Here is a 27,502-nt window from a genome sequence, read left to right on the forward strand (position 1 = left end):
TTGCGTGTACATTTTTGTTTTTGGCTTGTTTCAGTTAATTCTTAAAGGTTGGTATATCTGAAACCTCTCATGGGAAGGGCAGCTGCCAGAGGTTTGACAGAAGTGTGACTTCCATTTCCTTTGCCTAATTGAAAACATTTTTTTAAGTGTTTAAAATTAGTTGTTTCCTTAATTAGGTAAAATCTTTGTAGCAGTGTTTTCTGGGCGGCCCATCCAGTTTGCAGAGTGTAGAAGGATTTTTGAAGTAACTATTCTTGGGCAACACAACACTTCGGTTAACTATAGCATGTCCATTCATGTCTTCATTACTGGAACCACGTACCTTTGTTCTAAAAAGTGACTTATCTTTTCCCAAAGAGAGACTTACCTGTCCAGCTCCTTCATTTTAGGAATGAGAAAACTATGCCCCAGAGGTGAAATAACTTGTTAAGGGGCACATATTCCGTTAGCGGTGGGATTGGAGTAAGAACTCGATCTCAAATCCAGTGACAGACGGACTTTCCCACTTACATCATTGATGTTCTCCTTCACCAGTAAAGATCACTGGCCTGTGCTGTAACTTGGCTTTCTTCCCGGAGTAACTGATGCTTGCTGTCACACACTCAGAGCCCCCTTTTGCCACCGGTATCTATTCATGGGACAGTTGGCCCAGTTCGGGGATGTGGTGGATACAGACAGAGTGAAGTTCATTGGTGTGATGAAAATCAGCCTCTTGCTTAGTCCTCATTAGTACTGTATTCTCACCAAGTGCTCTAGTCCAGTTGACATAGCAGCCTCCTTGCTGTGTACTTAGGGCTTACAGGATCTTTGCAGTTTATTGAAAAACCAGGAAGTAAACTGTTTTAAGGGTTGAAAGATTCTTTTTCGTCACTTTGTCAGTTTTGCAGGTTTACTTTTCAGGGAACCCTGTCAAGATATTTTTATTCCATGATGCTAAAAATTCTGTGACAAACACATAATAGTAACAGGTAATAAAAACAAATAATAGCATTGTTGTTTCAAGATATACTTAGAAAAATATTTGGTACTGTTTAGGATTGGATTTTTTTTTTTCTGTTTTAATTCAGATTTTACTAAGAGAGGACATTTTTCTTTAAAATCTCTGAGTTAGCTATTTTAACAGTGACTTGACTGAGTTTTGAGTCATGCGTGAAACAGGTCACTTATAGTCAAACAATTATCAATTATTAGGAGAACTGATCTCATTTTATGTTTAGTTCTCTGACCTAGAAGCAGTCATCTCACTTTCAGTCAATTGGATCATTGTATCGTTAGCGTCTTACTGTTTTCCAGTTACTTCAGAAGTCTAAATTGAATTTTCTGATGCTGTATTTTAATAAGTTAATATTTATATCTATTTCATTTTTCTAATGTACTATTTCTGCCTTTAAAGTGTGAATTTTGTAGTTTTCTCCTTTGAAAAATCAGTTTTTCATTTTCTGTAAATCAAGTTTTAGTTTTTTCATAAAATACTATTTACTACTAGAAATACCTGTATTTGTAAGGGGTCCAATTGACTTGGAAAAGAATAGCTTTCCTGGTTGGGGTTTTTTTTTTTTTTTTTGTATATTTATAACCCTAAATCTATTTGTTCATATCTCTGACATAGCATTAAAATAAGGGTGTGTTTACAGTGTAGCTACTTTCCAGGTACTTGATATGTTTATATTTTACGATTCATGTCTTGTTTCACACCCGGATGCCAATCATTAATCATGTATTTTATATATGTGTCAGTATTCCAAGTATTGAAGTCATTTTTAAAGGGACTGTTAACAAATCTAGTCACCCGTAACTAGACCATGACTGACTTTTCCACAGGGGAAGAAGAGGTGAAGGTTTCGACCATGCCACTGTCAGCCTCTTCCCATTCATTACAACAAGGACAGCAGCCTCCAAGTCTCCACACTACTGTGGCCTGACAACAGGACTGAGGAGAGGATTAGACTCTGGGGTGCTTGCATGGGCAACCGGATTTTTGCATGATTCCTTTCTGATTTTGCATTTAATGTATACACCCAAAAGAGCCATTATAAACGTTCCTCATGCCTACAACTAGTGTGTTATAGCTGCTAAAGTATTTCTGGATTAGGCCTTTACCGTAATTTATTAGCATAATAATTCTGGCATTGTTTCTCATGAGTGGTACTATTTTTAACTCATACAAATTAAACTTGTAGCACTAATTAAGATAGCAAATGAGATTAGCTAGAATTGTTCTTATTTTGGCTCTGTTATTGAAAATAATACAAAGGTAATGGTAGTTCCTTGTTTACTAATTTGTGAAAAAACGGTGATATCCTACTCCTGAAGAATTTGAAAATTAAGAAGATACTGTCTGTTGGATTCTTTGAAAACTTGAGAAGAAAGAATGCATATAAAACAAAATTGGTGGTGTCATTTAATGCTCAGAAGGATGTTGTCAGCAGTTGTTTTTAGTTGTACGGATTTATATCCTGTATTGTGCATTACGTGTATAGACACTGTGTTTATTCTCTCTCATTTGCACATTTGCACTTTCCTTTTGAATGGTTGTTAATTATACATAGATGGTTAAAAGATAACTGTGATAGTCCAAATGCAATATAATCTCTTTTATAATGCGCTGCCTAGTATACCAGGAAATGCCTCAAAAACTGAATTTCAATTTCAACTTAGAGTTGATTTATCAAAAACTTGAATATGGGCTTAACATCATATGTGAGAAGCAACCGTAGCAGTATGACGTTTTTACTGAACAAACAAAGCAGTTCTGTGGGTTATCTGTTTGGAAGTTTCATTCTTTAAAAATTAAGCTGTGACAGTAAGACTGTATTCCAAGTGCCTGACCCGAATGAGACTAAGGTGGGAGAGAAGAGATTGAGGGTCCTCTAAAATTAGGCCGCTTAAGTTGTGATAGATAACTTTAGGTGATCACAGAGAAGAGTGGAGTGCTTTGTTAGGATATAATGTAAAGTGATTCCTGGGGTAATACAAAATTTCTTGAAGTTGTTTTAAAACTGATAATGAAAGAAAAGAAAGGACTCCGTTCTGAGCAGTGGACAAAAGCTGATTCAGAAAACCTGACCATATTCTGCGTAAATTAAGCATGTGCGGGGGGAGAGGGTAAAGTCAGACTTCCTCTTGAGATTTTAAAAAACAATTGTGATAAAAGATCTCTCTTAATTTGTTAAAAATAGTAAAGGGCAATGTGAATCCCAAAAAGAAGCCTGGAGATTTAAAGTCATGATAATTTTACAAACACTTTAGTAAGGCAGTGACACAGTGGCATGTCGTAGTAGAGTTTTCCAGGTTCCCTCTCTCAGCAAAGTATCATTACTTTCTAGTAGATATTATGCAACAAATTAAATGGCTTTGTCCTGAGGAATAGTGAGGCAGACTAAAATGTATTCTTCATATCTTTTAGATTTGGTTAGCTGAGGGTGCAGAAAAAAGCACATACCCTAGCCATTTAAATTATTTTTTGAAAAATTCAGCGTAAATATCAGTCTCTAACTTGAATTAGAAGTGATGTTAGGACAACATGACAAGAAATTGGAAAATATAAATGAAACATTGTGCATTTATTAAATATCAGCCTTTTGTCATAGTTTAACTATGGCTTTCATTTTATTGTAAGAGGCCAAGACTTCCACTTAATGTTTCCTGTGGTGTGAAGGCCCCTGGACTTTGTTAAACCCCAGCTCCTGTAAAGAAGCTCACTAGCTCATAGTTTTCTCTAGCTCTCGGTGCAAGGCCTTTTTATCACCTGGATCCTCTTACAAAGCTGTAAGCAGGTGATTAACTCCCATCGACTCACTTCTCTGGGTTGAGAAATCTGCCTATTTGCTTCTTTCCTGGAATAGATAGCTTTCTCTGCCCTTTCTCATCTACAGCCAGTGCAGAAAAACCAGCGGGTAGTTTTCCCAGACTGGCCTGAGCCCAGAATAAAATCCTAAAACTGCCTCCCTGCTTGCGTCTGTCCTTCCTGCTTCCAGCGCACCATAAGTCGGGAAAATGCTTCTGGGGTAATTAGGCTTCAGTTTGTATATTTATACGCAAAATGGCTACCGATTTTCCTTTGAATAGCTCTGTAATTCCTAGACCTTGTAAGCCTAAGAATAATAAACCTCACCTTTTTGCTTACTCAGTATTTCATATAGTATGTTTTTTTTAAAAAACAGAAGTTTAAAAATCACAGTTACGGTGAATTTTACACTGAAGCACAGAAGAAAATTCACAACACATTGAGGAAGGCATCTCTTCCCACGGCAGGCACCCTGATGAAACCAAATGATGATAAAAAGTTTCAAGGTAGTTTTTGATACATTTCTGCATGAAGGATGCAGCCTCCACAAGGAAAACTTCATCAGCCTTTACAGGTCCAGAATTCTTTGAAATTACACGCAGAATTGTGGGTTTGTGGGTATGTACATATATACATATTTTTCTGGGAGAGAAAACCCATTAGTGATTGTAAAGTTCAGTGACCCCTCCTCTTAAAAAACAGAGAAGGAAGGAAGGAAGAAAGAGAAAGTGAAGAACTGCCGTCTGGAAGTGTGTTTAGCGCCACTGTAGGAAATGGAGCCCTGGACTGAATGATTAGTCCGATGATGAATGTCAAGTGCCTCTTCGCTCTTTATTCCTGACAATTCCATTAGGAAGTATTTTCTGGGTAATGATGCTTTCCTCTTCATTCTGCTGTCGCCGTTGTTTTTCCAGGTGGTGCTGTTGCACACCCTTCCCTTATTTCAACAAAGCATGAATTGAATCTCTGAACTGGGTCTTGAGGGATACAAGGCTGAATAAATTTTTTTTTTTTTATCATCAGGGGTAACAATCTAGTCTTATTTTACATAATTTCTGTAAGGTCAGCTCTTAATATATTTTAACCACAAGGACAGCCATAGCAATCCAAACCGAACCCACTGCTGTCAAGTTGATTGCGACTCACAGCTACCCTATAGGACAGAGTAGAACTTCCAGATAGAGTTTCCAAGGAGCACATTGCGGATTTGAACTGCCAGCCTCTTGGTTAACAGCTGTAGCATTTAACCACTACACCACCAGGGTTTCCCGTAGCGATCCAGGCTCGTTAATTATTTATCCCTCAGAAATGTAACAATGGCAACGAGGAGTCTTGAATACCTATACTTCAAATGTTAAGATCTACGATAATTTGGAGGGAAGTGAAAGAATCTTGATAGGAAAGACATGCATTCATTATTCTAACTTAAGTATTTCTCAGTCATGTGTGTGTACGTTCGTGTCTCTTGCTCTTCACTTAGTTTCTTGGGAGTTAAGTAGTGCTTTCCACATTTGTGTTCTTAAGTAGCACTTTCCACATTTGTGTTCTTTGCAATGGGAAGAACTTGAACGCATTTTGTCTGTGCACATTTCTCACGACACGGCTCCTATTTGTACAGTATTCCAAGCACCTTCAAGACTGCCAGAGCACTCGTCTGCTGTGACTCGGGTCCACAGGGGTGTATCCCTCAGAGGGATTGCCTCTGAAAGCTCAGAGAGAAAGGGATAGATGGCAGGTGCATTAAAATTTTACCAAATGAAGACCTCCATATTATTTACACATTATATAAACTGGGGCACGTTGTATCCTATGTTAAGTTGTAAGGTTTTGGAGCTTTTTGTTTATTCGATCATGAATTTTTCCCAAACCTGCTCAGTTGGCTTTAGGAGATGGAGATCATACAATTGAAGATAACAGTAATTTTTAAATTATCGTGTACAGAGATAATAACCCAAAACAGTAAGATCTTATGTCTTTATTCAACAGATATGACCCAAGTCAAATTATCTGGGGTCAGACTAATCCATTTGCCCTTAATGTTGCCTCTCTCTCCTCGGAGTCTTTTCGTCTGAGTGAGTATCTGTTGTGTGCCTCCTTGTGATGGGAAGCACAGTAATACATGTAGGTATTCCCATATGAAATGTTTAGTGAACAAATCAGATGCTATGCTAACAAAAAAAGTAAAAATAGGAGTTAGAGAAGGAGGATATTGTGAATTGGTATGGGGAAGGCTTCAGAAAAAGTGTGGGACTTTTTTACTTTGAAGGATGGCTTAAATTTAGATGATGAAAGGGGAAAGTCATACTAAAGGGAACAGATTGAACAAAGCCCCCTGCTCCCTCCAAAAAAAAAAAAAAAAAAACACCACCAAACCAAACCCTCTGCTGTTGAGTTGGTTCCAACTCATAGCAACCCTATAGGACAGAGCAGAACTGCCCCATAGGGTTTCCAAGGCTGTAATCCTTACAGAAGCAGACCGCCACATCTTTCATCCGTGAAGCACTAGTGGTTTCGAACCGCAGACCTTTCAGTTAGCAGCTGGGTGCTTTAACCCCTGTGCCTTAAGGCTCCTTGAGCAAAATTAGGATGATCTGTAGGAATTAGCAGAAAAGGGCAGTAAGGAGTTGGGCTCATCTGAGGAATGCGGGTCATACAGGTAAGCTGGGTAAGTGTGCTCAATGAAGCCTAGAAACTAGGAAGAAGAGTTTAGTCTTGATGTGAATGTGGTCAGTGGTGGAGAACAATAGGTTCTTTGGCAAAGGTACAGTGTGACTAGCATTTTAAGATTAATTTGGTAATAGGTTTGACGGAAATTGAGAGCAGTTAGAAAGCTGCTCCAGCATACTCATTGCTAGTTAGTCAAATAATACCGGCCTGGACTAGAACAGCAATAGTAGAATGGAGAAGAAATATGAATTAGAAGTCAGAAAGCAATCTCTGGTGACTTCCTTAAAAAGAGATAGATGGAAGCCAGATTTCCAGGATTAATGAGGATGTGGACGCAGCAATCATTGACTACTTGTTTAAAATACCTGGTAGCAGTGAGGAAGAGAAAAACCAGATGATTGACTGATACATACATACACACATACACATACATTTATCTTAGAAGGCATTGCTTTAAGATAAGAGAGGAACCAAAATATTTAAAGGCAGAATATAAAGAGCCAGTTGAGAGGACAAAATTGGCAGAGCTGAAGAGGACAGGTTAATTCCGCAGAAGAGCTGATTTCTTTCAGGTGGTAGAAGGTAAACTCCTGGGGTGAGTTCAGGATTTTGATTTAGAGGTGTAGGCTGTATTGTCCTCTGTGGTTTGTAAGAACAATAAGGTGATGTAGGAAAGCATGAGTTTAAAAAACAGAGAATAGATGCAGGGGCTAGTTTAATATCAGTGTATTATGTATTATTGTTTGAAAACGGGGATGAAAGAGTGGAATTGGGAGCCCATAAAGGAGATTTAAAAAATAAATAAGCTTTTGTGAGAATAAGCCTAGGAGTGCATTACAAAGAAACTAATTGCTGAGTAAAGATAGGAGTCAAACTAAAGATTTTTTAGAATTCAAATACGCATGGTTCTGTATGTTCCTCTGGTTTAGCACAAAGGATCTGAAGTAGAAAAGGCAAGTGTTAAGAGTTTGGTTTGAACTGAAGAACAGAGGACATAAAGACATTCTAAAGGACAAGTTTGTGGTCAAGAACGGAAGTGTCACTGAGCCAGGAGAGACCCAGTGGTCTTAGATTTTCACGAGGACAAAGGGCAGGTAAAGTGCTGTTAAGGAGTGACAGGAGAATGATGGTCAGTGTGAGGACCACTCAGTGCTGATTGATGAGTGAGAACTGAAGAAAGGTTGGTGGATAGATGGCCAACGTGAGGGCCAGAGGTTGGAAAGAAGGCTAGCTCTCCTAACCTCTAATGTCTCTTTTTACCCCGTGCCTCTTAGTCCTTGAGAGTAGGAAGCCAGACTATATGAGAATTATAGAAAGCATTGTATTGCCTGAGGACTCCTGGGTCAAGTTTCCTGTAGGTGGAAAAGAAAATGATTCAAAGGAAAACTCCCCCCTGTGGAATGAACACCCCTTCCACAGAGCACAGGGGAAGACATGGGAGCAGAGTGGAGAGGGCCACCTGCAATGGGACAGGTGTGCATAAGCCCAGGGAGTAGGAGAGATTGGTAACAGTAGTTCTTATGATGTGAAAGGTTTGCCCAGAGGGACTCTGTTTCATCCAGTCAGCTGAAAGCAAATGGTAAACCTCAGAACATTCTGTATTTCAGTGCAAGCTTCAGGTCAAGCAATTTTTATACACCTATTTTACCTCCAAAAAAAAAAAAAAAGTGAGCTCTAATTTGTCTGGTTAATTCAATAAGATTGCAGATAATTGCATACTACATTAATAGTTCCCAGTCTTTTGTACGGTTTATAACCGTGTTTGGTGTCTGAACTCCTACATAGGGAACGAAGTGCTCTGTGGCAAATTTTCATTTTTCTCTATTTTGAGAATTTCATAATGTCTCGGGAGGCTAATGCAGATAGTATGCGTTGTCACAGGCAGTCGTGGGAACCGTTGTTACTGTGCACTCAGATGATAAAAAGTGCGTTACGACAGGACCTAGTTTAACCATTGCAGTGGGGGGACCCAGGATACTTGCTTTCCAGAATAGGTAAAAATGGAGGCAACCGTCTTGACTGGTTTTGTAAGGGTAGGAATAGTACTGTCTTCATAACACTTAACTAGGATTATGTTAGAAAGAATTTGCTCAGCAAAAGTTAATTTGTAAGCCTCACTCTCTGTGCGGGTATGAAGTTGAATGTGTGTGTGTGTACATGTGTGCGTTTATATGTCATCAGTTAAATCGTCCCCTTAGTGAACTCAACAGGAAAAAGTCTCAAGCCATCTCACTAATTCCTGCTTTTTTCTAATTCATATATTAATACTGTCTATATATACAGTCTCTCTCTAAAGTCTTTATTTATTTTTAAGGAAACAAAGACCGTACTTATATGCAGCGAGGCTACAATACTGGTGCCTACCTCGCCCCAGTCATGTGTTCATCCGAACGAATATGTTTGTAACTTTTTTCTCACCAAATGCCACTCCCACTACTAAGCATAGACATCCCATGTCACACTCTTTGGGAAAACCTTACAAAAGGATAATAAAGAAAGATTTGTCTTAGAGTCTTGAAAGTTAAGAGTAATGACAGCTGTAATACAGCCTTTAACAGTCTGCCTTTTAGAGACAAAATAACAGTAATAGTGATAATAGTAAGCAGGACTCAGGATTGTGATTGATCCACAGTCACGTTCTGACAGCGAAGTGAAGTTCCTTTAGCCCTCACGTCTGACTTTGCTTTCATGTATGTTACCCAGTGGGGAAGAAACTTCAGGATTCAGGATACATCTCTTCCCTAAACGTTGTTGTGTCTTTCCGTTCAAATGTGATAGTAATTCTCTCAAGTCAAGGGTTTTTAAACTGAGTATCAGCGCGAATAATGAGTTGAAGGCTTTCAAAGTGTCTGTCTACTGGCAGCCCTTCCCACAGGTCCTGTAAGTTGTCACATCAGCCTGTGTTAAATGCGGCCCAGGAATCTTGAAATACCGTGGGTGTAACCTTGCAGGTACTCTTAATGCAGACTTAAAAATTACATAATTACCCAGGTCTGAAAACGAGGAGTAAAACAGGTGGAATTCAACTTCCAGAACTACCCAGGATTTTCTGCAGTGCGAAAGAACATTTAAGGACCAACATGCACAACCACTAGACCAGTGGTATCTCTATTACAAAACAAAAAAGAAAAAAATGGCACCCATACGAAAGGTGTGACCTCAGATTCATCTTCGAAGAGCTGCCCTGTAAAATGATAGCACATCTGATTTTTTCAGCCAAGGAAATTGTTGTTTTCGGCATAATGAAGCAGAGGGAAAGTTCCACAGGATTTAAAGACAGTAGTATCATCACCATCTCCAAGAAGAAATGCTAGAAAGCTGACTGCGATCAACCTTTGTAGCCTAGCACTGTATTCTCCTGTGGTGAGATCTTGTCCCAAGGACTGTGCTAGCATTTCCGCTGTTATTAGTCTTGCATACTGAAATAATGCGTCCCCAGAGCAGAGCGCAGTAATCTGGAGTCCAACTGTGATGTGTTTTATATGTTAGTGTCTGCAAGAAGCCTGACATCTGTGAGGTGCTGTAAGTTTTCCTTTATCACATCTATAATTTGAGTACCCAACTAAAGGCAAAGGAGGCGCTGGGTTGTTAGTTTATCAGCCAAGTAGGAAGGGTTCTCATTGCCTTTAAGCTGAGTCTTGGATTGCATACCATGGTTTACTTATGTTTTCTCTGTTAAAAAACAGAAGTTTTTATTAACATTTATGCTTATGTTTTGCTGATATATCCACCCCTCCCTACCCCCATTTAGAGTAAGATTTGCTCCCAGGTATGTATCTTTTTTTTTTTTAATGTATCTTTTTACTTTTGAATTGTTAACGTTCCCCGTAACCGAGCCGTAGTCTCCCCCGGTCCCGGGCAGGGGTAACACACCCCGAGTTTTAGTCTGCTCGGTGCTGCTGAGTGTCAACTCCCAGGACCTCACCTGTGCTTTAGACCGTAGATGACTTTGTAATCGAGGCATATTACTAAAATAAGCTAGGATCTTACGTCATCTCCAAATAAATACACGCAGTCCTGCAACGTTTGTTTTATAACAGGCTTTCGGGTTGTAATTCTTGACCACCGTGAGTCTTCTCATTCTGATAGCTGTGCTCATCTCTGCCCAGTGTTTGGACAAAGAAGAAATCATTTTTCTCTCAACAGAACTTACCATAGTTAGAGGGGAGGTCACAGCTGCAATCTGTGTGATTCTCCTGCCAGGTCCCCGACAGGCCTCAGTTGTCCTTTTTTAAAGGAGAACACTGTCTCCCCATCAGCCTCTGAGTGTTTCCTCGAAGCCTCTCAACTCAATTATCAGGGTCCCCAATCCCTTTGTTTCCCCAGTAACCACCCTCCTAGCCTTTCAGCTTATTTCTAGGCTGGCTTTGGAGTTTTAGTGAGCATATTCTTTTTTTTTTTTTTAATCAGAACAACAAGTTTAAACAAAGCACAGTCGATTTTGGAGTAGATTGAGGAGCGGCCCATGTGCTGTGAAGTGTGGAGTTGATAAAAGATTTTTGACATTGTTAGACTTTGACACATTTCACTTCACCAGACTTCTGAGGTGATTCTTGTTCTTTTAAAAATCACTGAATACGTCTAAACAATGTGCCTAAAATTCAAAGCTTTATAGATAAGTGTGATTTTAATAGGATTAATTTTTTTTAACTGAAGCATTAGTTTTAATTCAGTATAAAGCATGAGGATATCATGAAATAAGAATTGCAGTTTCTAATTTATATTTGAGAATATGTTCATGCGCCTACCCTCCTTCCCTTCCTTCCTGCCTCTCTTCCTTCCTCCCTCCTTTCATCAGAGTCTTTTGTCTTGGTAAATGCTATAAACCCTGGTGGCATAGCGGCTAAGTGCTATGGCTGCTAACCAAATGGTCAGCAGTTCAAGTCCGCCAGGCGCTCCTCGGAAACCCTATGGGGTGTTGCATAGGGTCGCTATGAGTCGGAAACGATTTTTTTTTTTTTCATGTGCCTACCCTCCTTCCCTCTATCCCTGCCTCTCCTCCTTCCTCCCTCCTTGCATCAGAGTCTTTTGTCTTGCTAAATGCTGTCCTCCACGGAGTGTAGGTCTGGAAGGGGCTAAAGCTTTCTCAATCCAGATCTCAACTTAAAAATTGGAGTAAAATTTTTTTATTTTCTCTAGTATGTGAATAAATTTTTTAAAAAAGCAAAATAATCACATTTCACATCGCTAAAATAGTTAAATTTTAAAATATACACGCTTATTTCAGAAAGCAGATATTTATTTAGAAAATAACCTCCAAACCGTAACAAATATCCCTTGGTTTGGGTTACTAGATCAGTGAAAAAGAACTCTCAAAGCTGTGTGCTTGGTCTCTTGGATTGAAAATATTCATTGCTGTGGCTGTACGCGTATCAGTTTCACTTGGTTTTAGTATAAAGTAATGAGGAAGTGACTTCATTTTCTGAAATAGATAATTTCTCTGAAATTAAAGAAAGTTAATCATGGTTTTAATGCTTAGAAAGACAACTTTCTGAAAATGAAGCTCATAACTGAGTTATGAAGAATTTGTCAATTAAAATTTTTATTTCTGGAAAAATGTGCAATTTTGGTCTTCTGATTTGGGATTTATATAGCTTTGATTTAAATCCTTAAGTAATCCCATGCTAATAGGAGCCATTTTACCCCCCCAAAAAGATGAGACTGGCTCACCTTCACTATTGAAATGAAAGCGGGCTGTGTAATCAGACATAATAAAGAAGTCAGATTTGGTATCTAAATAACTCTGAAAATTTGGAAAGCTTTTAATTTGGAAAACTTATGAACACCAGGAGACTTAGAAATTTCAATAGACATGTAACTCTAAGGGAATTTTCTGCTGAAGCAACAAAATACTTTGGTTTAAATGCAAGCATGAAGAGAAACCCCTTCCCCCACAAACATATTTTACTGGCACTCAACAGTCAAAAGCTATCATTGACTTTATTTGGAATGGCCAACCTCCAGTGAACCCCCCCAAAAAATACAAAAACAAGCCAAATGGCATGGCTTTTAGGAGAAAGTAATAGCATCAAGCTCCAGAGAAAAATGGTACAGAGTAGACATGCAATAAATGTTTGCTGAATGAAAATTGATGGCAAAGAGAGTGATGTTAAGTGTCTAATTGCTTCTGGAGGCCTGCAAAGCCTGGATCTCTTTTGTGTTACATCTGGACTTCTGCAGGCATTTAACCAGATTCATTGCACGTGGGTTATAACGCACCCCTGGAGCCTGTCATGGCATTCACTGTTGAGGTTCCACTCCCAGTCATTGCGTTTCTTCTGTTGTCTTTACGTCTGAGCTCTTGACTTTTCCTTATTTTCCCAAGTCCCTCCCTCTTTTTTTTTCCACCTAATAACGCTTTTTCTTACCATCCCATTCCTTGTTTGTAATACTCACAGATCTATTTATAAAAATCTCAATAGATTCCCTCACATCCTCCCCCCCACCCCCACATATTCACATACATAATGTAGAAAGTTTCTATAGAATACCTGCTTTTTCAGAACTTCTTGTGTGTGCTGCTGAGTTGTTTTGGGATACTTTTCTAGATGGGAATTCTTTTGGGCAACTTGTAATTGTTAAAAAAAAAAATTTTTTTTTCTCTTGGTTAAACCAAAATCTTCTTGTCTTTTCCTCATTTGTACTTGAGTACAGTTCGTCAAATATGTGAAAGCAGTTACCATTTGTTTAGTAACTTCTAGATGTGGCTCAGACATCCTCATTCTTTCAGCCACCCTACACTTAACACAGTTTCCACTTCTCTTTATAGTCAAGAGGGAGCTGTGATGGCACAGTGGTTAGGGTATCGGCTGCTAACTGAAAGGTCAGCAGTTAGAGCTCACCAGCCGCTCTGTGGGAGAAAAGACCTGGCAATTTGCTTCCATAAAGATTTCAGCCCTGGAAACTCAATGGGGCAGTTCTGCTCTGTTCTATAGGATCGTTATGAGTCAGAATCTACTTGACAACACACACAACAACTTTAGTTCTCTACACATATTTTGATTTGACAACTGCGTTCTTAAAATATGAAGCTCACACTTGAATATAATAATTCAGATTTCAGATAAATGTAGACAATAATAGATCTATTTTTTTCATTAAAATTATTATTACTAATATTTGTATATTCCTTTACAGTTTACAGAGTGCTTTTATAAAAGTATCTCATGGGGTAGGTATTATCTCCATTTTATAAATGAATATACTGAGGCTCAGAGTGATTGTCACTTATTGCCCAAGGCCATACAGTTGATAATTTAGACATTGCGTATCCATTTACATGGCCTTAGTATTACCTTTTTAGAAGTTTAATTACTCAGTTGTCCTTTCAGATATAAGCCTGTTATGTAAAACCACTAGACCTTTTCCATACACAGTACTGGTTAGCTAGATCTCTCTGGAACTTGCCTAATACATTTTTAAAAACCTGAATGTCAAATTTTATGCATTTGGATTTGGTATATAGAGTGTATTTTGTTCTTATATCACCATCTGACAAGTCTGTTTTATGAAAGCACTAATGTGGTTAAAAATTAGACAGTTGTTATTAGTAGCTTTAGCATATAAAGAATTTAAGAATCTTAATTTAAGGATACTTATATTTTTCATTATTGATTCTGCCATCTGTAGAATTGGCTTTCTGTTGCATATTTACATTAACCTTGTGGTTTTTGTTAAGTATAACAAAAAGCATGGGGTTAAAGATAAGCCAAGCTCTATCACAGAGACCTCATTGACTCAGTATCTTAAGTTCTGTGTAAATTCATCTCAAAACTGCTGTTATCCACACTATACTTTACCATCATATTCCAAAAGGGCACCATCAGAGAACTTAGCAGAAACTGCTGAATTCAAGTTATATTCTGACATCCTAAGAAGCCTATCCAAATAATGAATTACTTTGATGTGATTGGCTCTTTATGAATGCCGTTTGACTCCCATTGATCACGCTATTCTGTATGGGATTACGAGTTAGGGGGAGGAGGTGGAACTAGCCAGGAAGTATGAGTTTGGGCAGGCAGCAGAAAAGGAGGAGGAAGCGGGCATGGGAGATAGAGGGATATTTCCTATGGAAAACAATCACCATTAGAAGCAGCCTCCATGACTGCTTGTTCAGTTCCAATATTAACAAAGTTTGACTTCTCATATATTGTGCATATGAAGGGAGCTGAGGTCCTAGCCAAAACAGTACCTATTATTTCCCATGAAAAATGCCCCAAACCCAAGCCAATAGAGCACTGGCTGAGAAACTTATATTAGTTTCTAAAGAAATCATCAAACCCCCAGTCTGTTTCAGGATTTTCTCAAGAACTATGATTTATAATATATTAGAATATATATATAATTCTAAGCACTTAGCCTCTACAGTCTACTATTTCCTCCTTTTCTGACTCTTCTTAGCAATGATTTTGGGGTCACATCTGTGAGGGCTGATACCCCAGTGTCTGATTCATCTTGCATCTAGAGATTTGCACTCATGTCAAGTGAGTGGGTGCTCTTTCATTATCCTTGCTTGTCTCTTGACTTCCGGTTCCCTTCTCTACATTGCTTAGTCCTTTCTGATTTGAAGAACGTGCTCTTCTATAAAGAAGATGGATGGAAGCAAAATGAAGATGGAACTCCATAGCTCTGTCTTCTCTCTCCCTAGTTACCATTCTGACAGCAGGCTGAGCAGTGGCCTGTCCTTATTTTGTTCTCCTTATTCCAAACATAGACTTTTCTCGCCTTCAGCATTTCTCCCAAGCCTCAGATCACTATGGACTTCTGATTTTAATCCTCAAAGATTATGGTTCTCTTATATTCAGGTAGGTGGTATATTTCCATCCATCATTTCTAAACTTTTTTTTCAGAGCTCATCTTATCAGATTTTCCCTGGGCAGTAACTGATTTCTTTAGATTTCTCTTCATTTCCTTTTTCTTCTTAGAATGATTTATTATTGCATAGTCAGAATGTCATGTTTTAATCATCTTCTGTGGCCTGAGAATCACTTCCCCTTATAACCATGGGGCCACGCCACCATCCTTTTTCTGAGCTTTTTTTTTTTTTTTTCCTGAAAGCTGTTTTCTTTAAAAATCTGGAAGCAGATTTTTAGGGCCTTAAGTACCTGCTAAGGTTCAGATACTGCTCCCCAGCTACACAGACAGTGAAATCAAGGCCCTTTCCCTTGGAGATGCTCACTGCTAGAAAACTAGCGTGGAAACAAGCAATTGCAGCGCACTGTGGGCGTTGCAGAAATAAGCCAGGAGGCCCAGAACCCGGCCCCGCTGTTCCCACGCCCGGCTTCTCTAAGTCCTGTCACTTATACCTGAGGTTTCGGTTATTTTTACCCCATTCTTTTTCGGTCAGGATGAAGTCCAGGATAAAAATTTCCCTCCTTGTTTTCTTTGCCTTGGGAAAGAGAGATGTCCAGCGAGGAAAATCCTCTCAGATGTATTTTCTTCTAGCAGAATAAATCCTCAGAGATGTTAGGGTGGCCGACACCCTCCATGTCCCTGCTGCCGTAACGTTTGTTTTGAAGAAACTGTATCCTGGTGATATGGAGATTCCCTTCTGGATTGTAAGCTCCCTCGATTCTCTTTGTGCAGCCTCACAGCGCTGTGTTCGTAGCGCTCAGTCTTGTCCTCACCTGAATGCTTTCCTCCGAGCTTCTAATGCCAGAATTTGCAGAATTCTCATATTGGATTTTTTTGCCCTTGGCATTCTTTTAGCTCTGTTGCTTGTACATTCTCATTCAGGTTCCATCTGATCCAGTCTGTGATGCTTCTAGGAATGTATTTATCCTTTTACATTAAATTTTAAGTTTACGTTTTACTCATTCTATATATATATATATATATAGCTTTACATATATTTATCTTTTCGTAAGTATTTTTCCTTGCTTTTTCCCCCCCTTTCTTAAATTCTGCTTCCAGTGGCCACTGCTGTCTAATCCTTCATAAAGCAGTCAGTCACCTCGGTGTTTCCCTGGTTCTCCTTAGATGATCTGATTCTCCCCTGAAACAGATTGCTAGACCTCATAAAAAACATAGGAACCTTCAAATAGGGAGAAGTGGACGTTGTGCAAAGCACATCTAATTATATTTTGAAATGTTCCTATCTTCTCCTGTGATTCCCGGCCTCTGCCACCCACTGTTCTGCGTGGAATGTTCTTTCCCTCTTTCACATCCACTCCACGTCCTCTAGTAATTCCCTACGTGCCGTCCGTGTAGAACGGCAGTAACTCGCCGCCTTCTTTGTGCCCCACAGGACTTTGCTCATACCAGGTAGCATTTATTATCACGTATTGTCATCCTGTAGACATGCCTGCCCTCCCGTCCTGTTAGCCCGTGAGTCCTGGCAGGACCAGGGCTACTTGGGTATGTGCTCGGTGGCAAGAACAAACACTTCGGAGTCAGGCTGGGTTTGATTACTGACTCGGAGCTTATTAACTGTGTAACCATGGGCAAATCTTTTAAAGCACCAGCGTCTACTCAGCCTCCTCATCTGTACAGTGAAGCTACTGCTCACCTCCTTGGATTGTTCACTAGGTAATGGAGTACCTAAAGTGCGTTGGGAGTGAATGAACAGTGTTTCCAGTAGAAAAATGGGCAGAACGTACCTTACGGACTGATCCTGTCCACTCAGTATGTTAATGTGTTTTTAAAAAGCATTTCTTTTTTAAACAATTTTGATGCTTTGAACTTTAAAAATTACATTTGCCTGTGTTTCGGCATCTGAGACACTGTTGAAAACATGTAATCTATGGTATGTTTCCCTCAGTTTATATGCAAAGAAATCTTTTGGACCCCAAAACTTAACTTCTCTGCTGAAAAAAAAGACGTGTGTTTTTGGAGAGAACCATTTGTATATGGCATTATAAAGATATGAATGAAACAGACCTTGTTGGGTAGAGTGACTTTTCAGCTCTTCTCAGGTTGGACCTTTGGGTCAGCAGGTATTTTGAATCACCTAAATGTATCAGATATCCCCTTGTGGACCTTTCAGTAGCTGTGTGAGGTAAGGTAGCATCCTGTGAGGGCAAACAGTTACTCAAACAAACCAGAAAACCAAACCAGTTGCCATCATGTTGATCCTGACTCACGCCAACCCCACATGTATGAGCAGAACTGTGCGCCGTAGGGTTTTCAATGACTGATCTTTCAGAAGTAGATTGCCAGGCCTTTCTTCCAAGCCACATCTGGATGGACTCTAACTGCCAACCTTTCAGTTAGCGGCTGAACGCTTAATGATTTGCGCCACCCAGGGACATTCCAGTAACTAAGTACAGTAAACCCACTAAGTACATTAGATGTTGAAAACCAGCACACAGCTCGATGCCAGATTCGTGTGGGTCAGGCCAACAGCGCCACGTCATCTAGAATGATCTGGGTGGGAGAGGAAAGATTCAGACCTTTGGAAGATTGAGCAACAACTGGTGGAAGAGATCAGGAAAATATCCCAGACAGGGAGACTGGCCGGAAGCAAAGACGGCCCAGAAAGCAGAAATCCTGTTGAGCTGATCCTCACCGATTTTTCTGTTTATCTCGTTTTACTTCCTTCTGCTATTAAGAATAAATTTTGATTGTTTTTGCTATCACTTTGTACAGGTTCTTCTGTTCTGCTCAGAGCACTTTCATTTGAGCTCTTAAATTTTTTCATTTCATCTATTAAACCTTCAGATTTTGTCGTGTGCCCAGTAAACCTGCTTTGCTGTACTGGTCTGTGTTGCTTTATAATAAACATAATCCTAGAAATTTGAGTGTAAACTCTATTTGTTTAAGTAGAATAACAGTTTTTATAAACCGTCCAAAAGCGCTCATTCATAAAAAAGTCATTTTCCCTGCATATTCTTCTTAATACACTGAAGTGACTTTTATGACTGCCCTAAAATACAGCACACAGAAATGGCTTTCTTTTAAGCTCCAGTATGAGAAATTTTGTGTTTTTTAAAGCTTGGTTTAACATATAAAACAAGGATAATTCATTGATGTTTGGGTTGATCAGAGATAGGTCGTTGAGGTTTGAGGAAGTTTGGGCTTTTTTGAAATCATAGTGATGGAGTTAGACTCTGTCCCAAAACTGATAGGGAGTAGTGTCTGACAGGGCAGGTGGTGGGAGTATAGAGAAGGGTGCAATAGCTGAGACAGGCTGAACCCTGTATCCTTCTAAAAATGCTGAGAATTTGAAACTGTCCCTGTCTGGCATCGGAGTAACCATAACGGGAACTAATGTCCAACCACTTGTACCAGGAAAGATTTAACTTGGTAACCTAACCACTGGAGCCTCTGACCTTGAGCTTTCAAGGACAACAGTGAAGAAAGAGATGATGGAAGCTTTTTAGAAAAACAAGATCTGGTTCCAGACTGAGGCTGTTGGGAGTAACCATTAGCTAAGGGTTAAATACCAAAGAAAGAATAAACTCTCAGGAATATTTGTGTGACTGGGACTTGCAGCAACTGCTCCCTGGCTGAGGTGTGTCTGACCACTTTCAGATAGCACCGAGGCCTGAGCTCTCTGGCCCCAGGTACTGCAGTCAGGAATGGAGAGACTTAAGGATCAGGGCTGAAGGAGTGAGCCAGCTGTCCCTGCCCAAACACGAAAGCTAGAGAAATTGGTGCATCTGTGGATTTCGTTGCATTGAGCTAGTTTAATTAACAAGACCTGTGAATTTACGAAGCCCTGGTGTTTCAGAGTTCAGCCGCTAACCAAAATGTTGGCAGAAACCCTATGGGGCAGTTCTACTCTTGTCCTGTAGGGTCGCCATGAGTCAGAATTGACTCTTTGGCCCTGGGTTTTGTGTGTGTGTGTGTGTGTGTGTGTGTATTTTTAGTTTGATTAAAAGACCTTGAGGGGGGAACACCAAAGCAGAAGTCCAGGCAAGAGTCCCAAGAGGAGACAGAAATCCTGGCCCAGTGCAAAGGCGTATGGAGGAAACCGGTAGACGGGATGGCCCTCGGTTTGCAGGTGGCCCTTCACTGTGTTTTCTCTTACCGTGCGTCATCATACCTAGGTGTTCTAGATTCACTCCTCTAGCAGCAGAGCTGGCTTTTCAAGTGAAATCCTACATGGTACCCTAGTAGATGGTTTGTTTTTGCCCCCTCTGCTCCCCTCCCCACCCCCAAGTGGCTCCAGGGATGGTTTGCAGTCTGTGAAACCAGTTTGAAAACCATTCTTTCAGGTGAAGATTTTACACAAACCAGAGTAACCCACTGGCTTGTCTCCAGTGACGACTTGCCATAAGGAGCAGGTTTGCCCACATTTTACCATCTGTAGCTTTGCATTTCATAACAAGTAGCGTATTGCAGTTAATCAGGGGAACGGAGGGGGAAGAAGCCGGCTTTGGCCATCACCAGGTTCACTGTGCCCCTGCCTCAGCCAGTCACCCTTTCTGAGAGGGCTGAGGTCGGAACACAGCTAAATTTGGTCTTGTAGTATAGTCACTGCATATAAAACGTGCCTTCCTCTGTATTTCGCAGTAAGGAGTTGAACTTAGTCCAGTGTTAGGTAGCAATACCACAGATAGTTTCCACCGGTTGTGAGTTTTTCAGGTCCGGGGGCCCGTGTGATATCGACTAGTCCCCACAGCTCCTTGCCCCCACCATGTGCCCACACGTGCACCTTGCAGGCCTGTCTTCATGGAACGTTTGTAGCATTCGTTAACCATGTACAACCCTGCAACGTTCCTTCTGTGCTCTTCTAGGTTATAATTGTTGAACTTATGTGTATGTTACCTCACCATCTAGACCGTAAGCTCCTTGAGAACAGGACCTGGCCTGAGTGCTTTTGTGCTCCCTGCACACTGGGCTCTCAGCCGCTTTGATTTGTATCTTGGCAGCCTGAACACATGCATTTTATGCTACTTTCTGTTGTTGTTGCTAAAACTTAGGTTTGCCAACTTGCTTTGTGTGTGATGCTCGACTTTTGATACGGACTGGGGGGCTAGGCTACCAGCAGGCTGGCAGGATTTTAGCCGTAATTTCTCCTTGAATAAAATGTGTCCTGGGTCAGGTAAACTGAAAGGCTGCTGATACTTCTTACACGACGGAACGTGAGAGTGTGGTGTATGGCGTCTTTAAGTTCTTTAAATTACATGCCTTTGATTCCTACACTGAAAAATAAAACCATACCCCATAACTTGACCGCTCTTCTGCCCTCAGATTGTTTAGAACTGAAAATAGTGTTTTGTTGTATGTATTTATGTCAAAAATCCAAATCCAAGCCTGTTGCCATCGAGTTGATTCTGACTCATATTGACCTTATAGGGCAGAGTAGAACTGCCCCGTTTGGTTTCCAAGCAGCACCTGGTGGATTTGAACTACCGACGTTTTAGTTAGCAGCCATAGCTCTTAACCAGTAATTAATATTTTTTTAACATCATAGAGTATTTAAACATATTAGCAAGCCTTTAAAAATACACAGTCCTTCCCTAGTCTATTATGCTACTACTAAACTGTTTTTTCAAAATTTAGCATCATGTCTTAATACAAAACATGTTCAGTAACTTGATTTTTATTATATTTGCTTGGCTTTTTCACTCTTGTGGAAATTTTAAAGTACTTTCCATATCTTATTTGTCTTTGCGATATTTTGGTGACAAGAAGACATATTAGTTAGATAAGTTACACAGTACCTTGTGAGAATGTTTGATGTTTTCCCTAAGTTCCTGAAAGGAAACTGTTGTGCCAAGGGCCGGATCCTGGCAAGCAAGGAGTTCCCTGCCCTGGCTTTTTGGAAAGTTTCATATCTAGTCAGTGTTGACCACTGAAGGAGACACATATTGTTTGGCATTTATCCAGTGGTAAATGGGCTTCAAACTGTTTTCCCTTCTTATTTCATTTTATTTTTATGATAGTAAGGCAGATGTTACTCCTACTCGTGAAGGAGGTTTCTGGGATAGTAAAAGCCTACGGATGGTACGTGCCCAAGGCTAATAATAACCAGCTGTGGAGGTGCCTTATACATCCACCTGCAGTTTTTAGCCCAGTGTTTTCTCCATTAGACCTGTTGACTTGTACATAATGAATTGTACATACTGAATTGCAGCCCAGTGTGAAATCCTTTATAAATAAAGGACAATGAAGCTGCACCAGGCTGAGACCAGCAGTCAGAGTCCTGGTACTGTTTGAAAGGGAAATGTATATTCAAGTGGGATTATTGAGAACCTAGAAACAAGGGAATGGGCTTCCTTTGTGTCAGGGATTCTCAACTAGGGACAATTTTGCCCCTCAGGAGGCATCTGGCAACGTCTGGGGTCATTTTTGTTTGCCACAACAAAGAATTGTTCAGTCCAAAATGTCAATAGTGCCACAAATGAGAAACCCCACTGTGTGTATTTCAAGAAATGGAATTACCAGAAGCCCTTGGAGCCAGAACAAATTGGGGTCAGATGCAGTGGGCAAAGGCCAAGGAGTGATTTCAGGTGTGGCTGGACTGAGATGAGCTATGTTCATGGGGTTGGGATGAGCTAATTACCTTTGTCTCACCCTTGCTTCATGTCAACACTTGGCATAGCATTAGTGGAGAATACAGTGAAGAAAGGGTTTTTCTCTCTTCTAAGCTACTTGGAATAGCTGTCCCATTCCCGGGGCTAAAGATGTCTGACCACCTCCCTGTGACACCTGCAGCTTCCCTGTAAACTGTAAACCAGTCAGCCATGCTGTCAGGCTCCATAGGTGCCTAGGCACAGGACTTCATTGTTGTTGGTGCAGGATTATAAGAGATATAAACCAGTTATTTTATTTCCCAAGATACAGTCACATTGACCCTGGCAGAATCTCAGTTTCTCACTATTTCTGTATCACGTGCCATATGTGAATTTCTTTGGCTGACATTGGCTCTCTCTTGATTTCATTAGGCTACACTCAGAGCGACAAATGTGCTTCCACCTTATTAGAATACTAATTTTCAAATCTTACGAGAATGCAAATATTATTCTGTTAATGCAAAATTAAGGGTTCCTTGATGCTAGTTTTTACTAAATGTGAAGTAAAAGTAAGGAGAAAACCAGTCTGTGGGAGTTACAGGGGATTTTCTTTTTCCCTGTCTTCCATGGAAGAAGGAGGCTCAGGCCATCTGCATAGACTTGATTGACCTTGGCCGCCTAGTTCCAGAGTGTTCATGTTGCAGGAGATGCCCCATCGCCGTTCAGAACATCTTGCCATGGAGTTACATGTCATCTTTTTATTCCAGGGAGATTTTATTTCCCTCCTGGGAAGTTTTCCCTGTTCAGTTTCTGGCTGATTGAAAACCATCAGAAGTTATTCAGTTTGCCAGATTGACTACTTTAAAAGTTAGAATGTGCTATAGACACCAAACCTTACCATAACCCAGGGTATCCTCGGACTTTCTTACCAGCGTGATCTCGTCACTGCCTCATACAGGTCCGGAGCCTGGGGGAGATGCTGGCAATTGTGTTGCATTTCCCCTGGCTGCAAAGTCCAGTTTGTTCCCTCAGCCAAAGCGCTGCCGTCTCCTGCGCGTCACATCCGTGGTCATGCTGGGGTACCGTCACGTGCTTTCCTGCCTTCTTTTTAGTCATGAGTCTCAAAGGCCCATTGGTTTTCCCTTAAATATTTGACCCATTAAGAAACCAATGAATAGCCTGCACAGAGTAAATCGAGAGAGTATAATATTTAAAAACCAAAACCCTCAGGTAGGACCTGGGTTCAAGTGTTCACTATACTGACCTTGGGCAAATGACCTGATATTTCTTGAGCCCACTGCCTTACCTGTGAAATACAGATTATTCCTCCTGCTCTGCCCGCCTCGGGGTGGGTGCGAGTGAGGACCGCCTGCCTGCGTGCCTGGCAGACTGTAAACACCGTGCCAACGTGAGGCGGGGAGGGCTCGTCCGCTCCACTGACGGGAAACCGAGGGAAGTTTGAACAGTTTAATTCTTCTCCCTTCTGTGGACTGCTGTGTATCGCAGAGTACCTTTCCCTCATTTTACTAAGAAATGACCTTCGTTAGACTCGGTTGTAGCTTTTTTGTCAGTAGGGTTAAGTGCTTCACTTGCTGAAACACTACAGAATGTGGCAGAGGTCAGTGATGGGTGCAAAGCAAAATTATTCAACGGAAATCCCAAATGCACCAAATGGCACAGACTGTTCAAGAGAATGTTATCATCATCACTGTCGATTACTAATCAGCTCTGTAGGAGAACCACATATAATTTTCTCAGCTTTTTTCAAAAAGCCCAGTTAGAAGTTTGACCTGTATTCCTGTTTTCAGTAAAACAGTGATTCTAAGTAGCTATTACCTTTTTTTTTTTTGACCAATTAGTTGTACTGTGTGGATTCTCGATCAAGTTGGTTTAGTCACAATTTATGAAAAGCCTTTTTTTACATCGATAGTGTCTCACCATGCTTGACGCTATTCAGAAACAGACGAGACCTGCAGGACCCCAGGACTTGTGTTTGAGTGATCGTGGACTGTTGGAGTAGAGTGAGCCACCTGTTGGCAGTTGTTCCATCTAGAAGGTCTCTTAGCCTCTGCCTCCTTGGCTTTTGTGACTGAAGGGAAGATATCCTTTCCAGATTCAAAAGCCCGTTCATCACTGCTGCTCTCCTCTGAAATGGTCACCAGTTTATAATCAGGAAGAACTTCTTTTTCTTTTTCTATTGACTTACGTTTATTCTTCATAAAATGACTTTTCTTCCATGGAAAGGGCTCAGAAATAAGCTCCCAGTTTGAACTTTGCAGGCTTGCTCTTTTCATGGCATAAATCAGCTCTGCCAGCTAAAGTCCCCATTAATTGAGACTTCACAACGTAGCTGGCAGTAAGTTGTGCTCTGGAGCATTGAGTCTTTAAACTGGACGATTGATTTACGAAGGCATATTGGTGAAGAGGCGAGAAGGACAAGACGCTCCCTTCCCTCATCTTGGAGCAAGCTCCTCCTCATTTATTTAGGGGCTCTGCGCTCACAAGCAAAAAAATCCTAACCAAGTTTATCTTGCTAGGACAACCCATTTTAAATGCTCAATAAAGAAAGAATAAACCTCCCGCTTACCCACTAAAGAACAACATATGTTTCTAACGTCAGCTTTTTATTTTTTTTTTTTTTTATCTTTCATTTTTTTGTTGGTAAATCTCCCAGACAACAGCAGTTCTGTAGAGAGTTTAAATATGAAGGAATGGCAGGACGGGCTAAGGGCACTTCTACCCAACATTAACATCAACTTTGGTGGACTGCCCAATTCTTCCTCCCCCTCCAACGCCAACCACAGTGTACCAACGTCCAACACTGCCACCACCGACAGCCTGAGTTGGGACAGCCCTGGCAGCTGGACAGACCCAGCCATCATCACAGGTAACTCTCTCACTCCTTCAGCTCCACTGACTCCTGCCATTGGTTCTTAGCACAGCTTGGAGAAAAAAGAGATGTCTCTTCAACGTGCTTCTTTTCACAAAGCCACAAGCGTGGGGCGGCTCGTTCCGTTCTCTGGGGTCGTGTGGTCTCGGTTAACTCTGCTTGCTAGCTGTGTCATGCGGCCTTTGGTGCCTCGGTTGCTTCTCTTGGTCTAGGTGGGTGTTCACGTCTGGCAGCACGCGTATATGACATAGGCCTCAAAGTACAACAGGCTCTGATGTATCCTTCTTAAAAGTATCATACTCCACTTTGTTTTTATAAAGCTCTTTATTATAAGGCTACTGGTGTGTATCCTTCTTAGAGAAGGGAAGCCCGATTGGGAAATGGTGCCGTGCAATTCTTGGGATTGGTATCTGCAGCTCTGCCTCTGAGGGCCTGGGTCTCTGGTGGAAGAGGAAGGCATGGGTTGGCATGAAGGTCAATCTCGGTCATTGTGGTCGAGGATAAAAGGGGTATAGGATGAAAAAGGTCTTATTTGTAAGAAGTTTAAGACCGTCGTTTTCCTGTGTTTTTTGTGGATGAACTAATCACCTTAAAAAAAAAAAAATTGTTAGTCTAACTTCCTCTTCTTCCTACCTAAACTCACACTTGTTCCTCTTGTTTCTTTTTTCCTCCCAGGTATTCCAGCAACTTCAGGAAACAGTTTAGACTCTCTTCAAGATGACAATCCTCCACACTGGCTCAAATCCCTCCAGGCCCTCACAGAGATGGACGGCCCCAGCGCTGCCCCCTCACAGCCCCACCACAGCGCCCCCTTCAGCTCACAGATCCCACTGCACAGAGCCAGTTGGAATCCCTACCCTCCTCCTTCAAATCCTTCCAGCTTCCACTCCCCACCCCCAGGCTTCCAGACAGCCTTCAGACCCCCCAGCAAAACCCCCACAGATCTACTACAGAGCTCAACACTGGACCGCCACTAGGGAAGGAGGAGGAACCATTAGAAAATGCAGGATTTGTCCCGCCCTGTTTTCTCCCTCTCAGCCCACCCACAGCCCCCTTCTCATCTCTCACGTTCTGAAGAATCCAGTTCCTGATCAGTTTATTTTCTCCCTACCCCCAGATGCAATGCAATCACAGGGTCATTACCATCTTCTTTTTTTTATTATTCCTGTCCAAGTTTCTGTTGATCCAGCATTTGAGTGACACTGTTGAATGTTTCCTAAAATGCCTTTTTAAGGAGGGGGGAAAAAAAAAGAAATCAAAAGCAGTCTCGATACTTAGAAAATTACTGTTTGTCTGTCGCGCATAATAATGACATAATCTGCTTCGCAGAAATGACGATTAATCTCTAGGAAAGGTCAAGTAAACGCATCACCAACTGCAGAAGGTTGAGAACCAGGTTAATTTAACTGAGATTGCTAAATGCATGGGGGGAAAGCCGTGGTCCTGGTGTCATCTTGTACTCAGCTTATCACTATTGCAGGGAAAATGTTTTTAATTTAATTTGTAATTCTTTTGGCAAGTTGATGGGGAGGACTCGATTGTCTTGTTGAGCAAAAGAATTTATTGGAAGTTGATGGAAAGACAAATTGATCTGTAGTAGTAACTGGCCTGTTGCTGAAGAGTTTATAAGGAGGGGGGAAGTGATTTTTTTTTTTTTTTTTTAAGGAGAAAAAAATTTTGGCTTTAGATTTGAAGCAAATTCAGATGTTTTAAAGAAAAAAGTATTCGCAGATTTAATACCTATACCTAAGATCAGAGCTGAAATACAAGTGATTTCTTCAGTCTTTCTCCTCTGTCAGAATCTTTTTTTCTTTGACATTAAGTTCACCTGAGAGGGCGCTCTGGAGAGCCCTGCTCTGGGGCCCGGTCACCACCAGGAACAAATCTCTGACCTCCTCGCCTGCAGCTTTTATTTAACCCTGTAGTTTCTGGACGTTTGTGCAGTATTGAGAAGACAGGAAAAAAGAAAACAAAAACCTGGTTATAACCTGACGCTAAAACTAAAAACAAGGAAATGTACCTCTTTCTTCAGAATTAAAACTAAAATCTTAAATAAAACAGAAAAACTTGATGACAACCCCTGGGTTGTTTTTGTCTTTGTTTTTCCATTTGATTGCGCTTTAACCTTTGTGCAGGTTTGCAGCATAGCCTGGCGAGTGGCCATAAGATGTTTCCATTTGATTTTACATCTTCAACAGTGATACCAGTTATGGATTCCAGCTCATGGCAGCCCCACACCTGTCAGAGTAGAACTGTGCCCCACAGAGTGTTCAGTGGCTGTGATCTTTTGGAAGTAGATTGCTAGGCCTTTCTTCCGAGGCACCTCTGGGTAGATTTGAACCTCCAACCTGTTGGTTAGTAGCCAGTTGCCTAACCATTTGCACCACCGAGGGACTTCTTCAACAATGATAGGGAGGATGGCTTAGGTAAAGAAATTAGAAAGATGGTGTCGTTGTACTGTCGGTCACCACCATGTTTGAAGATCAGCCCTTCTTGTCCTCGAGAGTCCCGGTGGTTTTCAGTAACATACCTCCTCCTGCTGTCAAATCTGCAAACCCAGCCCTCCCAACTGAGAAGCCTCATGTGTTCTGGGTGGATGGGTTATTGTGTGGAGATGTTGGTTCCTGGGGAGACCTGGCAGGAGCAACAGCCAACATGCCGCACAAGTAGGGCCACCATGTGTGAGTGCCGTGCCGGGAAGAGGTCAGGAGACCCTGATTCAGACGGTCCACACCTACAATTCCTTTATCCCGTCCA

The 27,502-nt window shown here is 41.0% G+C and overlaps 1 protein-coding gene across 6 annotated transcripts in view; it reads left to right on the top strand.

Moving 5' to 3' along the window:
* The window catches only part of CNOT4 (CCR4-NOT transcription complex subunit 4), a 144,727-nt gene extending 118,324 nt beyond the window's left edge, over positions 1-26,403 (top strand). For 2 of the 6 annotated variants that reach the window (XM_049893363.1, XM_049893364.1), the window contains exons 11-12: positions 24,530-24,742; positions 25,421-26,403. In XM_049893363.1, the coding sequence (XP_049749320.1) occupies positions 24,530-24,742; positions 25,421-25,722 (515 nt within the window). In that variant the 3' untranslated portion in view covers positions 25,723-26,403. Of the gene's footprint in view, positions 1-1,821; positions 2,676-24,529; positions 24,743-25,420 lie in introns of those variants that run through there. The other 4 variants (XM_049893365.1, XM_049893366.1, XM_049893367.1 and 1 more) reach the window with 2 other exon arrangements.
* The last annotated feature ends 1,099 nt before the right edge of the window (positions 26,404-27,502 follow it).

The sequence above is a fragment of the Elephas maximus genome, chromosome 8 (assembly GCF_024166365.1).
Source record: "Elephas maximus indicus isolate mEleMax1 chromosome 8, mEleMax1 primary haplotype, whole genome shotgun sequence".
Classification (NCBI taxonomy): Eukaryota; Metazoa; Chordata; class Mammalia; order Proboscidea; family Elephantidae; genus Elephas; species Elephas maximus.